Raw genomic sequence first — 23,452 nt, 5'->3', positions numbered from 1 at the left:
CAGGAACATTCCAGGAAAAACCGGTGCTCCTTCCCCCCCACCGCCCATCTTAAAATTAGGGACCTAAAGCCCGAAAGGGAAAGGATTTTATCCAAAGACGCCACACACCCCCTTCCTCCCTTATGCTCCATTTTTCAGTGAGCCCCAAGGCGGAGGGTCTGGCTCCTCTCCCAGTCGGGCGGGTGCACTTTCCAGTGCTGGCCACTGTCTACTGCAGCCCCAAGTCCACGAGGGCCCCGAGCACCGTGAAGTGCACAGCACTGCACAGCTGTGAAGGGGAAGGCAGCAAGAACGCACAGAAATCAAAGCTGTGCTTTAACCCGTATTTAAAGTCGTTGAAAATTCTGGTCTACTTACATAAATGGTATATGCACAAATATTTTGAACACCCCACATTTTACTTCCCCAAATCCCCTTTTAAAAAGATTTCCTAAGTAGCCAGTGGCCTCCCCTGCCCGGTCTGACCCCCCAGACCCCACCGCCCGGCGGGGAGTGGGAGGTGCGCACCACTTGACTGTGCACTTGAGGTCCGGCCGGCTGACTGTGCTGTCGTCCAGAAAGATGGTGGAGCAGGAGCTGCACTTCCTCGCCGTCTGTCCTGGAGGGTGCTGCAGACGGGACAAGGGATATTAAACAGGGCTCAAAGTCTTCCCAGACATCACCCCTCACCTAGAGACCGGCCTGGAGAGGAAAAGGGTCTTAGCAAGAAATGCCAGCACTACCAGCGAGAACAGTACAAACCCCCTTTCTTCCCACAGCAAAACTCCCACTCCTCGACACGCAAAGTCACCTCCACCACCCGGGTCCCACACCTGCATCAGAATGCTCCCCCGTGACCCAGCATCACAGGGCGAACTGCGGAGCCCAGAAAAATCACCGTGAGAAACAGGAAACACACTGCTCACTACACTGGTGACATCTGGGTTTGAGGTCGGGACCAACACGAGAGAGAGCCCACTGCACCTGTCTTTCTCTGTTCTTGGGGTACAGTTGATCTGAGGACCACGGAAAATGCAGCCAGTGTCAACTGAGAATGTCCCAACCTTGAATTTCAGGGAGTGAAGGTATAAATAAAGACGTATTCCCTCCTTAAGGGCATCTCAAGGTGACAGTTATCTGATGCCTCTGAAAATGCAGCCGACGGGTGGCCTTCCTGCAGGCGCCAGGCGGTCTGAGCCCTGGTCCTTCCCAGCTGCGGGCATTCTGGGCGCTCTGCAGAACTTCAGGACTAACAACTACTTCTGAAACGCACTGCTAAGGAAAACAGAATTTAAACCACACGCTGATGACATCTAACTGAACAGTAAATGGATTCCGGCAACTCCGCGGGCAGTGTGATTAGAACACGTCAATCTGGGTGACTTGCTGGAAGCGGTAGAAGAAAAATCAAAACATCCTAGCAAGTCCCCACTCGCCTGGCGCTGAGCTGACAGTCTGAGTGTCACTTTCAGCAACCGAAGAGACAATTACTTGGTGACCCTGCCTGCCTGACCTCCCAGCCCCGGCGAAGCCCTCAGCACCCGTGGTTCCCAAACATGAAGAAGCCCTCACGCCCCTCACAGACCAGACGCCCTGCTCAGTACTTCCACGTCCACTTCTTATTTACTAAGGCTTCCTCTGTAATATAGTTATGGAAAATTATGGAAATATGCAACAGCCCAAGAAATGGAAGACAGTGCTATAAACAGAAGCTCCCGTGGTGGTGATAGCCACACTGGGGGTACACAGCCCCTTACACCCCAGCCAGGGGCCCCGCACCGCTGAAGCTCCGTGGCCCCCCTGCACGCCGCTTCTACGGGAGAAGCACGCGGGGTCAGGACCTAATGACCAATCAGGATGCTCAGGAGGCGGCCTGATCTTGGGCCCTTCCTCCTAAGCTCACACTGCTCTCCGCCTATGCCCTGCTCAGAGCACGTCTCCCAAAGAGGCAAAAGCAACGTTTAGAATTTTTACCACTTCAGGCCCTGGACCACACTCACTTCATCCCTCGATGTCTATGGCTTAATACTTATGAAAAAACTGTATCCACACTCAAACTGCCAGAAAGAGTTCCATCAGTTTTGCTACTGAACTTGAAAAGTAAACAGAATTGACCCAACTCCATGAGCAGTAACAACAGCAACATGTCCACAGGGAGCCGCGGCCAGCGCGCAGCCCCGCCAGAGCGGGCAGGCCAGGGGCCGCGGCCAGGAGCCGCTCTACGAGATCAGAGAGCCAGGGCCTCCAGACTCTTTCACGGTCCCCCACCTTTCAGGTGATGGACCCAGGGCGTGCCTAGCTTCGTCTGGCTCCAAGTCCAGCTCACAGTGTGACTTCTGCATAACTGATCAGTAACGCTCCCAGTTACTCCATTTCCTCACAAAGTTCTCAGAAGCATCACCTGCCTCAGTATTAGGACAAATACTGTGACTGTGTCGCTGGGGTCAGGGAGGCTGGCCGTTTAACCCCTGACTCATTCTGTTTAAATATCATTTTTCTTTAACTTAGAATGATTGATTCACTTCAGGTGTGCTGTCATCAAGGGGCAGGAGGGTGTCACAGAAAAATTAGGCTAAAGTAAAAGCGCAGTTTTCCCTGAGTTCCAGGAGAGTGATTCCAGGCTCCCAGCCACTTACAATGCCACCCACAGTTTATAATAAGTCTTCCACATTTTAATTAAAAGATTCATTAAAACAGCTAGTTTAAAGAAAGAGCACAGCCAAAACGTCAGCAAATTTTTCAATAACTACACACTTCAAATAAAGCCCTTTATGTAAGTCTTTCTAAACTACCCAAGTGTCTCTTTCGTAATGTATTAACTTTTCCTGTGACTGTTGATCTAATTACGTCTAAAACATGGGTCCTGATTAGAGTATTAATCTTCATAACTTTCCCTGATTTAACTTCCTGTCAAAGCTCCCCAAGGGGTTTACCCTCAAAGGGTTTCAAGCTTTAAAACCTGCAATAATTCCTTCAGAAGCAGCCTCCTCTTACTTAACCTTCCAGCCTCTCTTGGCTACTCTGAGCCAGTGAGAGACCCCTCCTTCCCAGCCAGGCAGGGTCCCTCTCCCCTGCTCCTTCCCTGGGGAACATTTAAGGCCTCTGCCCCTTTCACTGGCCACTGTGGTGCTGGCTGGGGGGGATTTCCCTCCACCTGCACTGACCAGCATCCGTCCCTCTCCTGAAGGGCTCTGGTTCTCCAGGTGAGACTGCGGCGTACGTGTGTGGTAACCCGCACCTCACGGAGACAGTGTTCTCTCCTGGAGACGGACATAAGTTTAGAGGCAAGGAGGCTGTGGCTGTACCTCGCTTGGTGGCTGGGCGCCACAGTCCTGGGGCACAAGTCGGGGTGCCGTGGGGGCCCCCGGCCGCTGCACCCACTGCTCAGGGAAGAAGGAAGCATCTTCCTGCCTGGCCAGAAGGGCAGGGACACACTGCTCAGAGTGGCCACATGGTTAGAGCTGAATCTTACAGATCCTTTTAGAATTAAAGTGTGGTCAAGTTTACCCGTCCTCTGAGCACATGCAGACTACCGGCCCTACACACATGAGGGGAGGCGGCAGCGGGAGGGGAGGCAGCCAGCCTGCAGGAGACAGCTGTGCTTATCCCAGCGGAACTGACCTAGGGGAGAAAGGCCCCTGGGCGAGCGGGTGGGAGGGCCGGTCAGAAACACAGCAGCCCGGGTCCCTGGGCCTGGGAGCTCCTCCGCGTGTGGACGAGACTTGGGTTCCATCCCCACCCCCGACCCGGGTGCGAGTGCTCTCAGCGCTGGGCAGTCACCGCGAGGAGCACGGGGACAGCCCCACTTACGTGGTTGATGAAGAGACTCTTCCGTTTTTCTCTCACTGTGAAAACAAAAGATGCAACAGAGATGTTACTAGCCTGCATGGCAGCCCCTCACAGGTGGCCGAGGACGGGCCTCAGCGTCAGGTCCCCTCCTCCGGCCACCACCGGACCCAGATGCTCCATGACCGGTCGGAAGTGCGGCCTACACAACGCAGCTGTGGCCTGGGCCAGCAGAGCACGCCGCCCACCAGCGGGGGGATCGGCCTGCCAGCCAAGTACACACGAATCAGCACATCCCATAAAACCTGCCCGCACCCACCCCTTTCAGATGATCAACAAGTAACAGGACTATTTACCTCTAGCCCAGCAAAGGACCCACCAAGGTCCACGCTGCTTGCGTGAAGCACAGTGACACCACCCACCACAGCAGTAAATTCAGGACAGCGTCGGCGGTGGCCTCACTGCTCTCCAGGGGGTGCTGGGGTGACACCTGGCTTCCAGAGGCCACCCAGGGCATCCTGCCCCTCGGGGAGGCGGAGCAAACCCACAACGAAGACCCAACTAACCCTCTCGGAAAGGTCGTTCTCACCCTGCCGGCTGCGCGGCACAGCCTGCACCCAGCGTCTCAGAACAGGGGCCCTCAGCCTCAAAGACACAGTGGGGAACAGAGAACCCGGAGGAGCTTCTCCATCACTGAAGTCAGCACGCTCTGCATTTTCGCCTGGAGACTGGCGAGCTACTCAGCACGCACACCGCGCAGGCCGCTGTGCAGGGCACAGAGGACAGGTGTCCCTCGAGGAGGTGACGTCCTGGGCCCCGGGAGCCCTGAACAGCAGCGTAGGACCCGGCCCCCCCCCCCCGTGGGGCGGCTCCCGGCAGCTCCCGGCAGCGCAGGCCCCACAGGTGGGCTTCCACTCGCTTCCTCCCGCTGCTGTGACTGCGGAGCGCTCTGTTCTTTGCTTCCCTGGGAGGCGCTTCTCTCTTCCTTGGAAGTCTGACCCTCTCTGCAGTGACCGCCAGCCACCAGAGGGCCCACCCGCAGGCCACATGTGCACCACGCAGAGTGAGGCCGGACCAGCGCGCGGAGCGCGGGGCACGGGGCACGCAGTGCAGAGGCAGGTGGCGCCTCTGACCTTGTGCACACACGCACCCACATGTGGACCACAACAAAAGGGAAACGCAGGTCTCGCAGGGAGCCCTGGGCTGTAACGTCCTGGCATGTATGCTGCGCATGCACAGGTGGGTGTGACCTGTACACGAGTGTCTTCCTTAAATTCACTCATGATGAACTACTGGGCCACCATCCACCACAGCAGCCGACCTGACAGGTTTCCAGCAAATTCCGTACATGACACTTAGGCCTTCCCAGGGCATCCCAGCAGCAGGTCTGTGCAGAGGTTTTGTGTCTCCCAGTTCTGGGAACCACCCCTGAGGTCACCTCGACACCCTCCACCACCCCACCTCTAGCAGATAAAGATAACCACGTCTCAGGAAATATCTGAGCATCTTACGTGGGTTCTATGGGAAAGACTAAGAACTATTCAAGAAGAGCAGAGCGGGCTGAAATACAGAACCTTCAATGGTTGTGGCTGAAGGGTCTTACAGGAAAGCTGTAAAATAAACAAACAACGATGCCACAGTGGAAGAGCAAGACCGCTGTGAGAGCGGGCGCCTTCCCGCCCACCCCCCAGGGGGCAGGCCTCCGGGGGGAGTCAGGCCACTGCCCTGAAGTCCCACTGGTTCCAACTGGAAGAGTGAAAGCCAGCAGTTCACCAAGACACCACAGAACCCCTAAGGACAAGCTGTCGGGCTCTGGAACGGTAACTCCCGCCCCCGCTGTTTCTGTGAACACCCACGTGCCCTGCTTCCCCTGGAGCAGCGGGGCCGCGGGACCTGTCCTGAAGCAGGCCCCCATCCAGTGTCACCCTGCGTTAATCCAACTCTCCCAGTTGGGCCTGCACAGTGGCTGGGGGAGTAGCTCCTACAACCGGGAGAGAAACTCTTCTGCAGATCAAGTGGACGCCAGCTCCTCAGTGCCCACAAATGGAAGGAAAACAAGACTGAACTGAAGGTCTGAGGAATGATTCTGGATAGTCAATCCCTTGGCCTTGTGGACATGCAAGTCAGATGCAGCACAAAGAATTCAGTGATGTCACTGACGAAACTCCTTCCACTCCCATCGATTTATGTCCATGAACAAAGTTCCCCAGCACCACATGTCCACGGAGCCAAGAGGATGTGACAGACAGCACCTCGCTCCACTTACACGTGACACTCATCCACGGGAACACCTCAGAATGACAAATTTCCCCCCAAATTATTTCACATTTCAGTTTAACAGTTATTTATTTAATGTTTAAAATTTTAACGTTTGTATTGTTTTGATCAACTGAGGGCTAAACATGAGACTGCAACCCAGAACAAAAATGTATGTATGGTATTTAGAGACTTCCTTCCAATTACGAGAAATAAAAATTAAATTACATTTAGATCCACATTTTCATGGGAGTGAAGTAGGGCAGTGTGACCGGCGAGTTTCAGGAAGCGCACCGCAGCGCACCAGGAGGGAAGGCTGTGAGGCACTGGCATGGGGACACGAGTTCCAGACCAGAGAAGTGGCACGAAATTCCCGACTGCTCAGGGAGAGAGAGCTCCTGCGTTCTTAATGCCTGCTGGGGCTTATCCAGTCACCACAGCACGAAGATTTTATCTGAAACATTTTTTAAAAGAGGGATGGTTTTGTTTTCAAATACCAATGTCTAAAATACAAGAGAAATTAAATTCTTTGATAGGATGAAAAATTTTTACAGTCACCAGAAAAACATTTTAAGGGAGCTGAGAGTTTTTCAAAGTTATCTTCCATGAGCATGAAACGCAGCGGTGCACGAGCTCTGGGCTCCTACAGATCCTTCAGTGTCTCCCTGCACAGCAGCCCCTGCGGAACCCGACAGGCCACAGGGGGACACAGTGCTGCCCAGGGTGCTGGGAGGGGGCATCGCAGACGCGGCGACCGTGAGTGCTGGAAGCCGCAGCGAGGAGATGGCGATCCCGGTGGGGCGGGGCCGGCTGCCTCCAAGCACCAGAGTAAAGGAGAGCAAGGAGGGTGGTCCTCCGGAGGGGCTGCGTGTCACGATGCGGGAGCTGCGCACCGCCAGGGGCCAAACCAGGACCCAAACAGGGGCCGGCCAGGCCGCAAGACGCTCCCCAGTGTTGGTGTTGCTGAAAGATGGGCCAAGAAACCCAGAGCTCATGTTTTAACTTCTGGATTTTTAGTGTTTCCACTGTGGCTTCAAGCCATTCCAGAGAAAAGTCGCTCTTACTCCTTTTGTTATTTCAAGGAGCTTGTGAGAAACACACACACGGGTTTTCACGTCTATCTAACTTCTTTTTTAAAGCAAAGAACTTTTCTGAAAAGCAAACTAATTAAAATAAAAAAGATACAGTCTGGCTGCTTTGTCCTAAGACTGGAGTAGCCGCTCTCGCCTTTGAAAACGAGGAGCTGAGATGGCAGCAGCCTTGGTCAGAGCTCAGGAAGCAGCGGGAAGGGGGTCCCGCTGCCTCACGGTGGCAGGCAGCTCCGAGGCAGGGCCGGGGCGTGGGCGGCGGGCGGGGCGGAGGACGAGGGTGTGCAGGGCAGCGCAGCTGGGGCACAGCTGTCCTCGCCTGTTCTCACCTGCAGAAGGTCCGTCACCCGCAAGGAGAGCCCACCGGAAATATGAAAACGAGTATGCGTCTGTATGTGCATGGCCTGGGACACTGCGCTGGACACCAGAAGCTGACACATTGTAACTGATGGTACTCCAGTGAAAAAGAAAAGGAAAGAAAAAGAAGAGCCCCCAGATTCAGAAGCTACTGTGCTTCTGAGCTCACATCACAACACTGCCCCCACGTAAATACCCCAAGAGCCAGCAGCTCTGCTAAGTGAGCTCACTGCCTTTCATGTCTGATTATTTCTTAGTCTCTTCAGAGTCATCTCCAAATTAGGGCTCAGTGACCTGCATGGGTCAGGGCAAGAGGCAAAGAGGACCCGTCTCGTGACTCTGCGTCCTCCCGCTGGGCCATCGGGTAACAGACTCCTTGTGCGACTCTTCTCTACGGGAATCCCACTGAGAAGACTGTCCCCCGTGTGGTGTAGCCAAGGGCCAGGAACAGGAAGGTAGGCCAGGGATGGAAAGGGGGAACCCCCAGGAGAAATTCCACAGGCACCTGGGACCAGAATACACTGGCGAGCAGGAGTCTGGCAGAAGGCAAACCTCTGTCCTCATGCACAGGGTCAGTCCAGCCCAGAGGACCCGACAGAGGGAAGGCGCCTGTATTTCAGGTTATATTTTGCTTTATTTTACATGCTATCTAATACTTCTGATCTTCGGAGAATGTAGGCAAATACCAGTTCTCAAAGGAAAATTCCTGACTCTCAGGGTACAAACTGCCGAAAACTAATCCAGCTGAGGCAAAGCGAGGACAGTTGCTACAAACGGAGTTCTAAAGACGTAGCTTCCTACAAAGTATAGAAACCTCAAGGGAACCACCAACAAACAGCATCCTTAGGAGCCACCAGCGGGATTTTGTTTTCATCCTGAGACTCACATCCAGTGTGAAAAATCAAGACGGGACAGTTACCAACCTGAGGAAGGGAAGGGACGGGAAGGGAGGGGAGGGGAGGGGAGGGGAGGGAGGGAAGGAAGGAAGGAAGGAAGGAAGGAGAAAGAAAGATTAGTAACTTACCATCCGTCTGAGATTTACTGAGGAATATTGTGCTGGCCCGAGGGTGGTCTGAAGGGTTGAATTCCATGTTCAAATCTTAAAAGAAAGAAAAAGGAAACGTATGAATACCCATCTGATAACTAAAGGCAGCTAAGATTGTCAATGTTTCCAATCTTAAATTGCTAATACACTCAAGGACTCTGGAAAAAAACCAACGGTTACTGTGGTAATGGCTTCTTCTAGGTTCAACTGAGAACTGAGAACACTTGCTATTTAGAACGTTGAGAGAGTCCTACCTGAAAATCAGACACTTGGCTGGACATCTACTAGCCCAAAACTCCATTTTGTTTTTAAACGTCTGCTCCACACCCAGGACACCACTGAAAGGCAGGACAAAGCTGTCACACTCAGTAAGAGAGTCCCATGCCACCACAGACTCGCCTGCATTTCTGGCTGAGTGAGTGCTAGCTCCCTGCTAAAGGTGATCAAGCAGGGTGTCTCCGCCGAATCGGCACCCAGCGCTCTGCTTAACTAAGGCTGTTCTTTTCTGAAAAGGCAAAACCTAATCCTTCAGAGCGAAGGCTGGAAACTCTCCTGAGGGCGGAGAAAGGGAGTGATTCTGCTTGCTCAGAACAGACGCGGAGAGGGAGCCTGGGCAGGATGCTCCTGCCAGGGCACGGGCACCAGGACAGCTGATCACCACCCTCCCGATGGGGAAGACCTTGCATCATCTGTGAGGTCAGGAAAGAAAATTCCAACAAACGTGAGGGCAGGACAAAGCTGAGAGGCCCTCTGCCCTGGAAAGAGAGGCAGAGCACCACTTCATCAAGCGACAACCTGCAGGTGAGCGGTCACCAGAACCCACGACCAGAGCGCGCCGGCTGAGGCCCACACGCCGATGCCCCCAAGCCCACTCCCTCCACGGCAGTGAAGGACGCGCACAGAAACCTCCCCAGGGGGACACAAAACACAGCCCACTCCCCTTAGGAAGGAAGGCTGCTTCCAATTTATTTTAAACAAAAACCACACATATATCACATCTTACTGTGTCTACCCCAACCAAAAAAAGAGGGAGGGATCAAAAGACAAAAACAGGTGGGAAAATTTTAGATAGAATCCTACTCACTGCATTTATGATTTCCCCTTTTTAAGAGTCAAAAAATAAAACGCAGGGTCCCGTACGAAGATGAAACACGGGTGTGTCTTATGACCCAGCACACTGACTTCAGCAAGCACAGCATCGTTTAGGGAAGCTGACAGCAGAAGGGGCTCAGCTGCCCCAGAGTAAGGACAGGCAGGGGCAAGTGCAAGAGACCGTGGGCAAAGCGACCACGAGCCCCCAGGCATCCAGGATGCGAAGGGAAGTGACTGCAGATGAGGCACGGCAGTCACCGCCCATGCTCCCCGAGGGGCCACCTCCAGAGCAGGTGCCAGAAGCTCTGACAACGGAAATCGTGGCTCCTGAGGTCAGAAACCATCTGCAAGCACTTAAAGAAACTGAATAAGCCAAATAAAAACCTAAATAAGATTATAAAAGGAGATCATACCGGAGATGGAAAACAGAACCACAATGTGGGGCAAATACACTGGCACCTATGTGAGAGAGCACCTGGGGGCGGGGCGGCACCGAGCCTGGGCCCCGAGCGCAGCGCCCAGGAATGCCAGGGGACAGTAAAGTAGCTCCCATGTGCAGCGGGCGGGCGGGCGGTCTAACACACAGATGACACAGAAGGGCCGACCCCATCACAGCCCATTCTCCCCAGCGGAGCCTGAACCCTGCTGCCCAGTCCCTGTGTGTCCTCCCAGAGCACGTCTGTGAGCCTGGAGTCGGTCATCACGACTGCAAACAAGACCATCGCCTACGGTATTCTCCTAGCTCTCAGCCCCGACGTGCAACTTACGTTTTCAGAAGAAAAAGTCACATCTAGCATTTTCCTCCTACCTCAGTCTGTAAGTACAAATTGCCTTTCAAATAGTCCGATTCTGGGGAACAGGAGGAAAGGGACTGACCTAGTGGCCTCAGAGGGTGGACGGTGGGCAGTCAGGACAAGGTCTGCATTCAGAGTAGCCGCCCTGGAAGGTGCGATCGGCTTGCCTCAGGGCCAGCCATCGCTGACCCGTGGCTGGCTTCAGACAACCCGAGTCAAAACCATCACAAAAGCTAAAATGTGTAAACCCTCCACTTTGTTTCCAGGGCTGACTGCTCATCAGGCAGTCAGCCCAGCACCACAGCAGCTCGGGCCCAACTCTCTCTGTTCCGTGGGCGCGCTCAGCCCTGCGCTGAAGACACGGAGACGCAGGTGACAAGGACGCACAGGTCCTCCCTCCAGAACCACCCACAGTGGCAGTCCATGCACGCCCCGAGCACAGGTGAGGGTCGTCACACACAAGCACCCTTACTCGTCTGCAAAAGCTGAGACACGGAGACGTGGTGGAAGCAGGCCCCGGCAGGTTCCTCGGGCTGGGAAAAACCACACTCCCTCCACTTTTTCCTACTGCAATCTGCCAGGCCTGGTGAAATTCGACTTGAGGCAGTTATTTTCCTCAACTTCCAGGGAATCCACGATCAACAACAGACCCAGCTTCTTATCTTTATGTTCCCACCAGCATCGTGACTATGCTGAGAATGGGAACGGTCACTTGTCCGAGGGATACAATGAGCTGCCCTTGAAGGAAACAGGACCAGCAATCAGCTCCGACGGCAGCGATGCTCCCGCCCGGGGATGGGAGCAGCTTCTCGTCCACTTCAGCATCCAGGCGAGGTCATGGACACGGCCTCTGTGGCTGCTGTAGCCAATGGACGGGGAGGGTTCTCAGCCGCACTGGACCCCTCTGAAACCCTCGGGTAAAACAGTCACCCACATTGTCCTTCTGAGAAGGCAGAGGGGGCAAGGCGTTGTGTGGGTCGCTGCCAGCCTCCTCCTCCAGGCACTTGGGGACCTGCCTCTAATCTGGCAGAGGAAATCCAGAAAGCACACAGGGTCGGGCACCAACACATGGCACGGGGCACACGGCAGGCCGAGGCAAGCTGGTGAGGCCAAGAGAGGTGGTCAGACCTGCATCCTCCAGGCAGCTGGGCAGGTGTTCTCCCTCCATGGACCAACACCTTGTTTCTGCTTCTAAGACCCCCATCCACGTCGAGGTCACCCGGTTTCTCAAGGAACAGACGTGAGTGAAAGCTGGGTCCCACCCTGGCTACTTCTGCTCCAGGGTGGGCCCCACTATCCATTCAGGGTCAATAGCCTTCAGTAAACCTGCACTTCCCCGGCCTCCAGACCTCTCCCCGGACACGGACACGACCTGGGGCAGCGCCTGTGCTGGTGAGGCTAAAACCTGCTGCCCGGACACCGGCCCAGTCCCCGCCAGCCCACCCCACCAACGGCTGTGTGCCCCCCGGCAGGACATATGCATCCCAGATGCCACTAGAAAGATAACACGGGACTCCTACCCGCACAGAGAAAGTAAACCAGTCCAAACAGACCCCGTGTTCCACTGGATTCACTACCTGCCATGTAATGACACAGTACAGTGGTTTTCAAACTGCAAGACGGACCCTTCGGTGGGTTATGAAATCAACTTAGAGGACTAAGAATCAACTTTAAAAAAAAAATGAAGTAAACAACAAAATAGTTCAGAACGTAATAAATAATAGAGAGTGCACAGGGATAAGTACTATTTCATGGGTGTCTGTGAATATAAAACACATTCTGGATTCAGGTGTAAAATGCATTTTCTCACTCACCAAAGGTCACAGTAAAAAACCTGGAAAGCCACAAGTGCACTGGCAAACCACCAATACGGGTACTACTAGCAAGAATGTCAAGAGCCTTAAATAGACCAGATTTTCTCCTCCCTAACCAAAATCTTTTAAAAAGCCTAGTCACTTGAGAGGAAAAAAGTAATTAGAAAGAATTAAAATAAGCTACCAAACGCTGCTCAATTTAGATACCCAACAGGAAGCTTTTGCTGAAATATCAGCACCATGTACCTTCTCATACAGTAATTTTGCAGACTGCAATCTAAAACTTGAAGTCATTCATTTCGGCCTTGGGATTCTACCCTACTGAGACGACCTCGCACGCAGACGAGGCTTTAATCCCAAAGATGGTCATTACTGCATTACTGAAAGAGGAAAGATAAAACCATCGATAATCTACATGTCAGTGACGAGGGACTGAGTAACCAGGTGGCAAGTGTACTAAACGGAAAACACGCTCATTAAAAAGCTTAACGCATTTGTAACCGGCGAAACACTTCTATTTACCACACTAAGTGAAAAGGAAGATCCAAAATTTTGCACCCAGAGTCACCACAATTATACGTTATCCAGGTTTGGGCTTTATTGTTTTGGTGGCGGTGGGTTTATTTTAAATAAATCCAGCTTCATAAAGTACTAGAAGAATCTATACATAAACGTTCACCATTACATCTTCTGTATAAAACAACCATGAGTGTTTTCTCCCTCTTCTTTTTGACTTTTGTCTGTGTTCCTGTGGCATGTTTATACTGCACACTCAAAATGCAGAGAATGACAGAGCTCCTCTTTTCAAGTATACCAATGCCACAGAGTTTTAAACCTTACCATTAAATTTCCAACCTCAAAGAACAGAGAAATTTATCCTAAAATGGTGGAAACTTCGGTGGTCACTGAGATGGGAAGGAAAAAGAGTTGTCAGGAACTTCATACCATGAAGCGAGAAGACAAACGTTAAAAACTAAACAAGTGAAGGTTAAATTTATTACCACTTGAAGAGGAATACTGCTTCTCTCCAGACAAGCAAGGTGACGCCTGGCTTAAGGAGACCAACCCCAAGGTTACTGCTGATCTGATATGAACCACAAGGCTATTTTGGTATCTGAGCAGGAGGTGAAGTCTGCACGTCACTTCTCATTCCAGCACATTTAACCCAAAGGTTTACGCAGGGATAAACAGTCTCGGCGACAGACCAAGCCAGGAATCACAGACACGGCTCAGTCCCTCCGGGCCTCCGAGGCCGACTGTGGTGCAGACTGTGCGCGGGCGACACTTTCAGCGCCCGCCAGTGGCTGCACCTCCATTCGCAGAACCACTGCATCCCAACTCTTCTCCGACACTCAGCAAGACCAGTTCCACCCCATTCCTTCACCGGCCCCCTACACAAACTAATCCAGCAGGAACACAAATTATCAAGCTAATGAACAAGACCCAGTATCAGCCTCATCTTGACACATACTTCTCTTCGCTCTGTTACAGAATCAGAAAGGGACGGTGGTGTCTTACTGAGCACAGCACTGCAGACACCGGTGAAGCAGAACCAGGAGAGAGAAGGAGTGGCAGGGGCCCCATGCCCGGCCCCTGGAGAGGACACAGGTGCGCATGGTGAGGCTCGCCTGGCTGGGGGCGTGGGGGTGGGACACCAACTGCTCCCCCCCAGGCCGGCTCGGGGTGAGGCAGGAGCGGCCCAGGCAGCCGGCACCTGTCAGAGCTGCCCCGTGCTGGGGATGCACGCCCCTGGGCGAGAGGTCCAGCCCAAGGCTGATCGGGCATTGCGAGGCATGGGCCTCCGGAGGCTCCACACACCACAGATGTCCTTTCTCACAGCAGACCCCCTCTACCGAGCGCCAGACAGCGCGGGCCCCCACCGCTCGAATGTTGCCCTGCGTAGGAGCAGCAGCCTCGCTTTACAAGCACGGTCGTGACACGAGGCCCAGCGGCTGCGAGTCCAGCGCTGCTCTAACAACTGCAGGCAGATTAATTTACTCGGACAAGCCGCCCAGTGCCATTACCCTCAGTTTATTGGGGAGGACACAGACCGGGAGAAGCCAGAGCCCCAAGTCACTCAGTGAGGATGGAGTCCGCGCTCCGCTTGGGCGTCCAGCTCCGGTTTGTGCCACATGCATGTGTCCCCCCGACACGCCCTGCTCATCACTTCTCGTGTCTCCTGCTGCGTTCTCAGTGGTACCGTGGCCATGCGAGCTCTACGAAGGCGGGGCCCCTGGACCCGAGGATGTCTAACATGGGGCAGAACCTGCCGGATGCACGGAGCCACCTGCTGCTCCTCCAAAGCCCCCATGACAACGAACCCAAGGCTCACCACCTCCCCCGTGCAAAGTGCCCCTGTCACTGGCTGGAGGCTAGTGGGGCCAGGAAGCACATGCGTGGGGCACGGGACAGGGTGCTCCTCGGGCAGCACACTCGTGCCTGTGCCCAAGAAGTCCAGGGATCAGCCGACACACTTGGGCTAAAGGTGCATCCTTTGTTCCTGTTATCTCCTCATCAAACCACCTGTGGCTACAGCCACATTCCCTGGAGAAATTACAGATCCAGCACAAACAGCCAACCTTGGCTAAACCAACTGAGAAAACCAGAGCACAGGACTCACGAAGCCTGCACTCGCCCCAGGGCATCAGATGCCAACTATCTCTGGCATTTCACAGCAGAAACACTACTCTTGGGTTATTACTTATAAATTTCCCAAGCGACTGAAACAACACTGCTACCAAATAGCCCTTGTAATCTTACACATTTAAATTGGACATTATTTTCAGTTTTATCGTGTTTTTCTTAAGAAATGGGATGTGCAGTGTTACAAATAACTGAGATGATTATGATAGTAGTGACTGACCAGAAGTGAGGTCTCCTATCCTCTGCTTTTAAACAATAGATCCTGGAGAAGATGTGGAGAAAAGGGAACCCTCCTACACTGCCAGTGGGAATGCAGTTTGGTGCAGCCACTGTGGAAAACAGAATGGAGATTCCTTAAAAAACTAAAGAAAACCTACCCTCTGATCCAGCATCCCCTCTCCTGGGCATGTATCTGAGGGAATGCTAATGGAAAAGACACCTGCACCCCAGTGTTCACAGCAGCCCTATTTTCAACAGCCAAGACATGGAAACAGCCTAAATGTCCATCAACAGATGACTGGATAAAGATGTGGTATATTTATACAATGGAATACTGCTCAGCCATAAAAAAGAATAAAATAATGCCATCTGCAGCCAAATGGATGAACTTGGAGATTATCTTCTAAGTGAAGTGAGCCAGACAGAGGAAGAAAAATACCATATACTCATATATGGAATCTAAAAAAAAAAAGAAAAAGAAAAAACAGGACACTATGAACTCATCTACAAAACAGAATCAGACTCACAGACACAGTAAACAATCTTACAGTTACCGGGGAAAAGGGGGTGGGAAGGGATAAATTTGGCAGTTTAAGATTTGCGAATGTTAACCACTATATATAAAATAGACAAATAACAAATTTCCTCTGTACAGCATACTTCCTGCACACAATGTGCTCTGGAGGGCAGTACTATCTAAATGGACTAAACTGTTCTGTATTTGGGGGGAAAGTCCACATTTTCTTCCACTAGACACGTCTGTCCAGTGTCCAAATAGGGACTTATCTAACATGTAAGTATTCTGAAGAGAAGACTTTCGAACCTCACTGAACTATCTCACTTCTCAGACAATTAATAAATAACACAGCATTACACTGTGGAATCAAATATTTACTATTATTTGAAAAAGGTCCAAATAGCTATCATTTCCCTCTACCTTTTCTGCAGATCAGCTACCAATCAACACAGGCCAATGTCTAAAGAATTAGTTTGTATTTCAGATGTTTACAATATAGTCCAAGTCCCAAATGTTCAGTGTTTAAGCCTCCCATGAGGCAAATAACCACAGCATATTTTAGGAGGTCAAGGGGGTGCTCTGGTTACCTTCTAACAGGGCTTCCCCAAACCTTTTCTTATGAGAGTAAAGGGCACTAAGCAGATAACACAGAACATCCAGTAATGAGTTCATAAAACAGGAAATACTTGGAAGTAAAAGTGCCCACTGTCTGCAACTTATTCTCAGATGGCTCATGGGAAAAAAATGTATGTAAGAAGGAAAAAGAGTAATAAAGCAGATGTGGCAAAATGTTAACTACCAGCAAAGCTGGTTCTTCTCTTCCAACCTTCCTACAGGGCTGGAGCTGTTCACAATGGAAGAGTGGAGAACACACGCCAACTGGCTCACTGCCCAGGGGAACCCGGCTCAGGGTGGGAGCCTCCCGGGCACAGGCCTCTTCTCACCCCTGGCCCCCAAGCCTGCCTCCTGCAGACCTGCGGGGCAGGGGGCCCTCCCCCCCACACACCTTCACCCTCCCTAGAGTGTGGCCTCTGTCTCCTCCCCAAATCTGCCACCACAGCAGCTCTGATCAGACCCTGGCTTTGCTGGAGAGGCGTGGCTACTGCTCCTGCTTCTTGGCTCCATGCAAGTGTCTTCCTCTGACCCTCACACCTTCCTATTTCACACAAGACGCACTCCTGCCCCAACTCCTGTCAGTTCCCAGCACGCTGCCTTGAGCAGGACCCTGAGGACCCCGTCAAGTGAGGTCCACCCCAGGTGAGGGGGGCAGGGGCAGCGCTGCCCCTGGAATCGGACTCCAACCCACCTGCTCTCCTTAGCCACACTCACCTCCCCTGCAATTTCAACTTCTTGGTTCCACTCCTGCCAAACGCTAACTTTTAAGGCTGCTTCTCTGCTGACCTCCAGACCGAGGCCGCCAGCCGTTCAGGGCAGCTCCATCCAGTGATCCAGACACGGACTCTCCTACCACCAAAACACACTTAACCCCACGCTGGGTCCAGTGGTCCTGCAGGTCACTGTGCTGTCCAAAGCACCGATTCTAGAAACTCCCTGCAGTTCCCCTATCCTCAAGCGTCCAGTCCACAGTCACTGCCCTTTCAACTGCACGCAGAGGTCCCTGTCTCATGACAGTCAGGGTGCCCACCACTCGAACCTGAGTCCCCACCATGTCACCTGGACCACAGCGGTGCACTCCTAACTCAGCTCTGCACCGCCAGCCGCCTCCACCCAAATCCCGCCTCCACACTGCTTTATGAGGATTATCCCTGAAAAGCACAAATCTAACTTGCAAGAACTGTAAACAGTATATACTCAGTGATGGAGGAAATTACACAATACTAGGTCATGACCCCGCCCCACAGTTTCCTGAGGGTCTTGGCATCAGTCCTCATGGGGGCCGACACCCCCTAAACTCCATCACTTGTGCCCTATGTTCCAAGTGTGACGGTATCTTCTACCCCCACTCCCCCATCAGCTTGCTTCACATCCTGTTCTCTGAATGGTTTCCCTTGGCTAAAAAGTCCTCGTCCTCCAGGCAAAGCCCTATTTACAGTCAGCTAAAACTAGGTTCAAACATCAGGTCCCACAGAGAGACCCTAACTCCCACCCAAGCTCCTCCCCACAAGCAGCTCCTGTGTGACTCTGGCCTTTGAGTCATAAAGCCACCTCTCTCCCCACACTACAGGCTGATCATCTGTGAGTTAATTTTATGTCCCTTTAACAACTCACACTGCTTAACATCAAGGCCACCGACCATGAACTCTGCATTTATTCTCCTACATCTACGTCTGTGTCTCCCACTTGCACAAGCTGACATCCCCCAGGTGGTCAGCAGACGTTCTCCAGCGGGGCCTCGAGAGGAAGCGCATCAGGCTTTGGGGGCCCACGGTCCCCACAGCAGCGACTTGACTCTGCATCCCGGAGCAGAAGCGGCCAGAGCCAACAGTCAGTGATGGTGCGGCTTTGTTCCGATGAGGTTTTGCCTGTAAAACAGGCAACCAGCAGCAGTGCATCCTGCTGCAGGCTGATTTCCGCCTCAGGACAGCTCTCCCGGGCCTGGAAAGCCTGCCTGAGCTCTGTTCCGCTGACACCGTCTGATCCAGTGCCTTTGCTCAGAGAGCTCAGGCAGTCTCGCTAAACTGGTCCCCCGACATTCAGCCTCTGCCGCCCAGAATTCCTAACGACCTCTGGGCACAAGAGCCCTCTCACCCACTGACCACCGGAAACCCCTGCAGGACGACAGGCCCCGACGGCAAGGTCTGCAAAGGCCCCGCCCCAGGACTTGCCCTCCGCGTCCAGGGCAATACTGATGCCCTCTCTGCCGGCCATGGAGCTGACGGGCCCGAGAGTGCTGGTCTCGCAGGCTCAATGACCCTTCCAGCCCGTGGGTTAAGCCGCATACACTTTCACATTGCTCGATGCAGACTTTAAAACTATTGTTCAAAATTTACTTTCTTTATAATTGTTCCACCACTTAAAATTTTTTCTACTGAAAACCGTAAATGGAAACTTTCCCTTTCATATATTCTTTTACAAGGTTGGGCATTCTCCTTAGTGCTTTAAGCCCTAAAGCCAAGCTTGTTTTCCAGAGAAACACATTTTCCTTCTCCTTAACTTTACAGTGAGTCACTAACTGAAACTGACTTTATTAAAAGCAGAATCGACACTTTAAAATGAGATACAACAGATAAAAACTCTTACCAAGTTTATGCTAATAACCCGCTGCTTTTCCATTTAAAGCCTGATTCCTGAGCTAAAGGCACACTCGCAGAGCTCTGGAATTAAGAACGCAGGAAGTGCCCACAATGCAGACACACGGGAGAGAAGCTCAGTGGGACCACCCGAGGCCACACACACGCAGCAGCTGGGAAAGCTCTCACTCCTCTGGCCACTGTCCCTTCCCAAGTGACAGTCATTTCAAACAAGACTGTTCCTGCTTCTCTGCTAACAATAGTCTAAAAGCCAGCTTGTCCCCCAGTCACAATGGCCCCATTCTGCAGCAGGGCAGAGCGGGCGTGTTGCGAAGGGGCCCCACTCCGTCCTGCCGCAGAGCCCACCCGAGCCACGACCTTCCCTGCAGGCGCGGACAGGCCTGCGACACAAGCCCATCTTTCAAAGGATCGGATGTCACAGGGCAGGGCCTTTCTCAGGCTGTTATAACCGTGGCACTTGGAAATCAGAGTTCAGTCCCTATATTAAATTTCTACTGCTAGAATTCATGTCCCTTCAGGATGAGGGATGTCTGCAAAATTGACATTTTCAGAGATGTCACATTTCAAGCAATTAAGTCACCCTAACTTTAAAATACCCCTTTCTTTAATAAAAAAAGGAGGGGGGGAGAAAATGCCCTTCTCGTGAACGTTTCCACCTTTCACTGCCTGTTACAGGCCTGGTCTTATCTTGCATTTCTAGCAAATGGGGTCTCGTCAGGGAGGTGCTGCTGCCAACACAGCATGAACTCTGGACCAGCAATCACGACCCCTTGCTGGAGAACAAGCACAGCTGATTCCTCAACAGCCCACAGCGAGACAGCAGAAGTGCACCCGCCACAGACACGAACGAAAATGAGGTGCAAACAGGGATATAGCAACGCTACGTGAAGACCCAGACACACTTCTGCTGTGTTAACCTGTAAGTCAGACGCTCCCTCCAGCAGCACGGTTAACACGTGTCACTGACAAGCAAGCACATGTTGCAGAACGTCCAGGGGAAGTGCAGAGTGCGCTGGCTGGGACGGCCCCGCCCTCAATCACATGCCCTTTGACCTTGCAATTCACGTCCAGCTGCATCACTTCTACTCTTAGGGTCTGTTTTTCCATGAGCTGGAAATCCCTTTTCTCAAGGAGATGCTCCAAGGTTCGAATGTTCAAAACCTGGATGCCGCGGGCCGGGGTCTAGGACACAGGCACAAGCTGTGCTCGGAACCCTCCAGCCTGTCCTGGGACACGCGGGCGAGGAGCACCAGGGGAAGGCATGGGGAGGAAGGGTGGGCACAGGGTGGCAGCCCAGCCCCACAGGCTTCCAAGAGGCCATCCTCCTGGAGCCCGGCCAGGCCAGCCCGCGTACGTCTGGTCCGCAGTGGCTTCTGCGGCACCTGGCAGAGCCAAGCAGCTGACACGCAGACCACGCGGCCCTGTCTGCAAGTCTACTGGCCATGGTCCAGAGCCAAGGCAAGTGGCCAACGCTGGACGTCCGTGTGTGGGAATCATCTGGATAAGGACGTGGAGGTGTCACCCCTTCAGGGCTCTGTTGAGACCCGTCTAACTGGTCTCCAACTCTGACTCGCTTCTCCCCGGGCATCTCCCCCCTGCCCTGTCGTCTTAAACCCAGTCAGTGGCTGCTCACTGCTCCTGGGGTAAATACCAAAGGATCACCACCCCTACACACCTGGCTTCACACGGCCCTGCCCACCTCTCCGGGTTCCCCCTCCACCACCCCTACCCCAGGCTCCGGTTCCGGCCCCACTGGCCTCCGGCAGCTCTGGCACAAAGCCTCCCTCCACTCACTGGTGCCCTCAGGCCCCCCTAGGCGGTGCGGTTCACTGCCACAGCTCAGAGTGCACCTGGCACGCACGTCAGCTCTGCTCTAACACACCTCCCCGTCCCAGCTGGAACCATCATACAAGCAGCAACAGCATGTTTTTTCAACTTTTTAGCCCAATGCCTGGCATCCAGCAAGCCCATAATAAACGGCTACTAAACGAATAACAGGCTAACATATAATCAGACAGAATGTGCTGACGTGTGTACAGAAACAATGAGCCCATCGACAGAGGTGGTCTAGCCTACGCTCCACAAACTGTGACAGCGACCCCCCTCACCTTCACAAGGAACTGGCGGGTGTCCTACCAAAAGAAGGGACGTCAGATCCCAGCCGAGGGGCCCCTGCCAGGACGCAGCGCAGGGCTGAGTCCCCGCACACAGGCAGCCGTCAGCACGTGGTCCGCCGTCTTCCTTAAATCTCAATGAAGGATGTAACCTGAGCCGAGATTTCAGCCCGTCTCACCAAGGCCCGACAGCCTCCTGCCAACACGTTGCCTTGCTCCTGGCAAATCCTAGACGCTGGTCTCAATAACCTCGTAACCTGTGTTATTACTACATACACGGTTCCAGGGGTCACAGGCAGTCTCCCCTGGGTACACTTCAAGAGCGCATCTGTGTACCAATAAACGTTAGCACGTTCAGTAACGTTTACGGAGCACTTACTACGTGCCAGGCGTCACACCAGGGGCCCTACATGCATTACTTCAGTTACTTCTCACCGCCAGGCTCTTTCAGGAACATTCTACCATGGTACCCACTTTAGAGTGGGGAAACTGAGGGCTGGAAGGCTGTGTCGCTTGCCCACGGCTACCCACGGGTGTGGGAGCAGCTACAGACCCACGTCTCGGCCACGCAGCCTCCATCACCCTTCCCCAACTTCACCGGACCTCTGCAGCCGGCCTGCAGGGGCTCAGCCAGGGCTTAAAAAGAAAAACTTTGTTTCAGTTTTTTTTAAGAAGAGAAAGTACAGTCATTAGCTTCATTAGCCTTTCCACGCCAGGGCAGGCCCTGGCCACACACGGCGCCAGAGCAGTGGGTGGATCCGGAGAGCTGTCTCCACCGTAGAGTGAACCTGCAGGCCGGACGTAACCACACATGCATCAGAGAGGGGGGTGAAAACTACGAAGAGTAATGCAGTCTCTTCTGGAAGTGGCTTCTCCGACTGCACCCTTGCTGGCCTGGGAGGATGCACACGCCCAAGCACAAGTATTTTACGTCTGTATCTGCACGACGGAAACGCATTGCTGCGCGTGGAAGCAGTGACACCGGCCCTCAGCTCACACGGCTGACCCTCGTCCACTCACTCCTCGTACACCTTCACTCCGTCTGCTTTTAAGAAGGCAGCTTCACTCAGGTACTGTGCACACAATTAAACGCACACCCATTCTGAGTGTACACTTCAATGAGTTCTGACAAGTTTACCCACCACGTGACCACCACAATCAAGGTAGTCTGCCCACCCCCGCCCCACACACAGGCAGGCCCCATCTGCTGTCACTCCAACCGGGACCCGTCTCCTGTAGACTGTCACACAAACGGGCACAGAACATCCTGCTCCTGCCCTCCCTTCTCACCACGCACCGCTCTGTAAACGCTGCATTGAAAGGTGTGCCGGCTGCTCTGTCTGCTGGAGGAGAGCTTTGTTCCATGATCCACCGGGCACGCGGCGAGGCGGGTTCAAACCACCCTTACAGGTGCGTGCGTGTGACAACAGCTAAGCCCGAGCCCAGGGCCCACCTGGAGCGGGCTGCCGGCCCTGGTACCAAGGCAGGCTGAAGGGACCAGGCCCAGGAAATACTGGTTCTCAGTGAAACCAGGCAGACTCCCCTGGGCCCTGGCTGCTGCAAACAGGCCCCGAGTGGCAGCAGGTCCTCAGGTCTCTCTGGAATCGTGTTAAGCTTCACTTCCATCTTCATTTTATGTTTCAGCCTCAGTTTCCATTTCCCTTCCTTCCCTTTTCAATGTATGGTATCTTACCATGCGTGTAGGCGGGAAATAGATGTGAGAGTGGGACCGTGACCGTCCCTCGGACGGCCCTTCCCCCCGAGTGCATTCTGGGCAGCGGTGCTCACCCAGCTGCACGCGAGACCCATGGAGGAGCTTGGGAAATGCTAATGCCCGGGCCCCCCAGTGCTGGGACACAGGCTGCAGGGCCGGGCGGGGAACCCACTGTGCAGCGCCCGGGCAGTGTGCTGCCCCCGCCCCGCTGCCACAACAGACCCCACCGCGGCCCCAGTCCCTCGTCCAAGATCTTAATGCCTCAGTCACTGCAGGTACCAGCTGCGTCCTAGGACAAACTCTAAGCCGTGTCAGGTGGCTTGAGCAGCGGGTTTTCAATGATGCTTAGTGAATTCGAGACAGGGTCCAGAGCATTTAATTCCCACCGTCAAGCCCTAAGATGTTACAGGAACCCCACTTCTGCTCTGCATAAGGAGCAGACATACTTTCCAAGAGGGCCCCGATGTGTCTTAGAAATGTTTTCTAACAGCTGTGGTTCCATCGTCCGGGCCAAGACAGGAAGCCCCAGGGACATGATGGCTTCTCCTCGTCTCAGCTCAACCCAGTAATTACACAGTGGCCGCACAGCCCGCGGTGCCCCCGGCGGGTGAACCGGACTCCTTCCTCAGAGCAAACCGCAGTCCCCTCCACCAGCGCGCTCATCCACGCAGCAACGGCCGTCCACGATGCTGTGCCGAGGTGCAGGCATTCCGGAAAGATTCCTGGCCTCAAGTTAACGTTTCATTTTTGAGACAAAGAGTTCCAGGAAGATGGATATCAGCTTTAAGGTCAGTGCAACCACTGGCTCAGCACGAGAAAATT

The 23,452-nt window shown here is 53.4% G+C and overlaps 1 protein-coding gene across 2 annotated transcripts in view; it reads right to left on the bottom strand.

Annotated features, from left to right (window-relative positions):
* The window catches only part of CCNY (cyclin Y), a 53,512-nt gene that overhangs the window by 17,847 nt on the left and 12,213 nt on the right, over positions 1–23,452 (bottom strand). The window contains exons 2-4 of one of the 2 annotated variants that reach the window (XM_032474140.1): positions 8,491–8,565; positions 3,790–3,842; positions 508–608 (exon numbers count right to left, since the gene is read on the bottom strand). In XM_032474140.1, the coding sequence (XP_032330031.1) occupies positions 508–608; positions 3,790–3,842; positions 8,491–8,565 (229 nt within the window). The remainder of the gene's footprint in view (positions 1–507; positions 609–3,789; positions 3,843–8,490; positions 8,566–23,452) is intronic. The other variant, XM_032474141.1, reaches the window with a different exon arrangement.

The sequence above is a fragment of the Camelus ferus genome, chromosome 35, assembly GCF_009834535.1.
Source record: "Camelus ferus isolate YT-003-E chromosome 35, BCGSAC_Cfer_1.0, whole genome shotgun sequence".
NCBI classification, from domain to species: domain Eukaryota; kingdom Metazoa; phylum Chordata; class Mammalia; order Artiodactyla; family Camelidae; genus Camelus; species Camelus ferus.
Note: the sequence above shows the minus strand (reverse complement) of the source record. Positions and strands in the feature narration are given on the sequence as shown.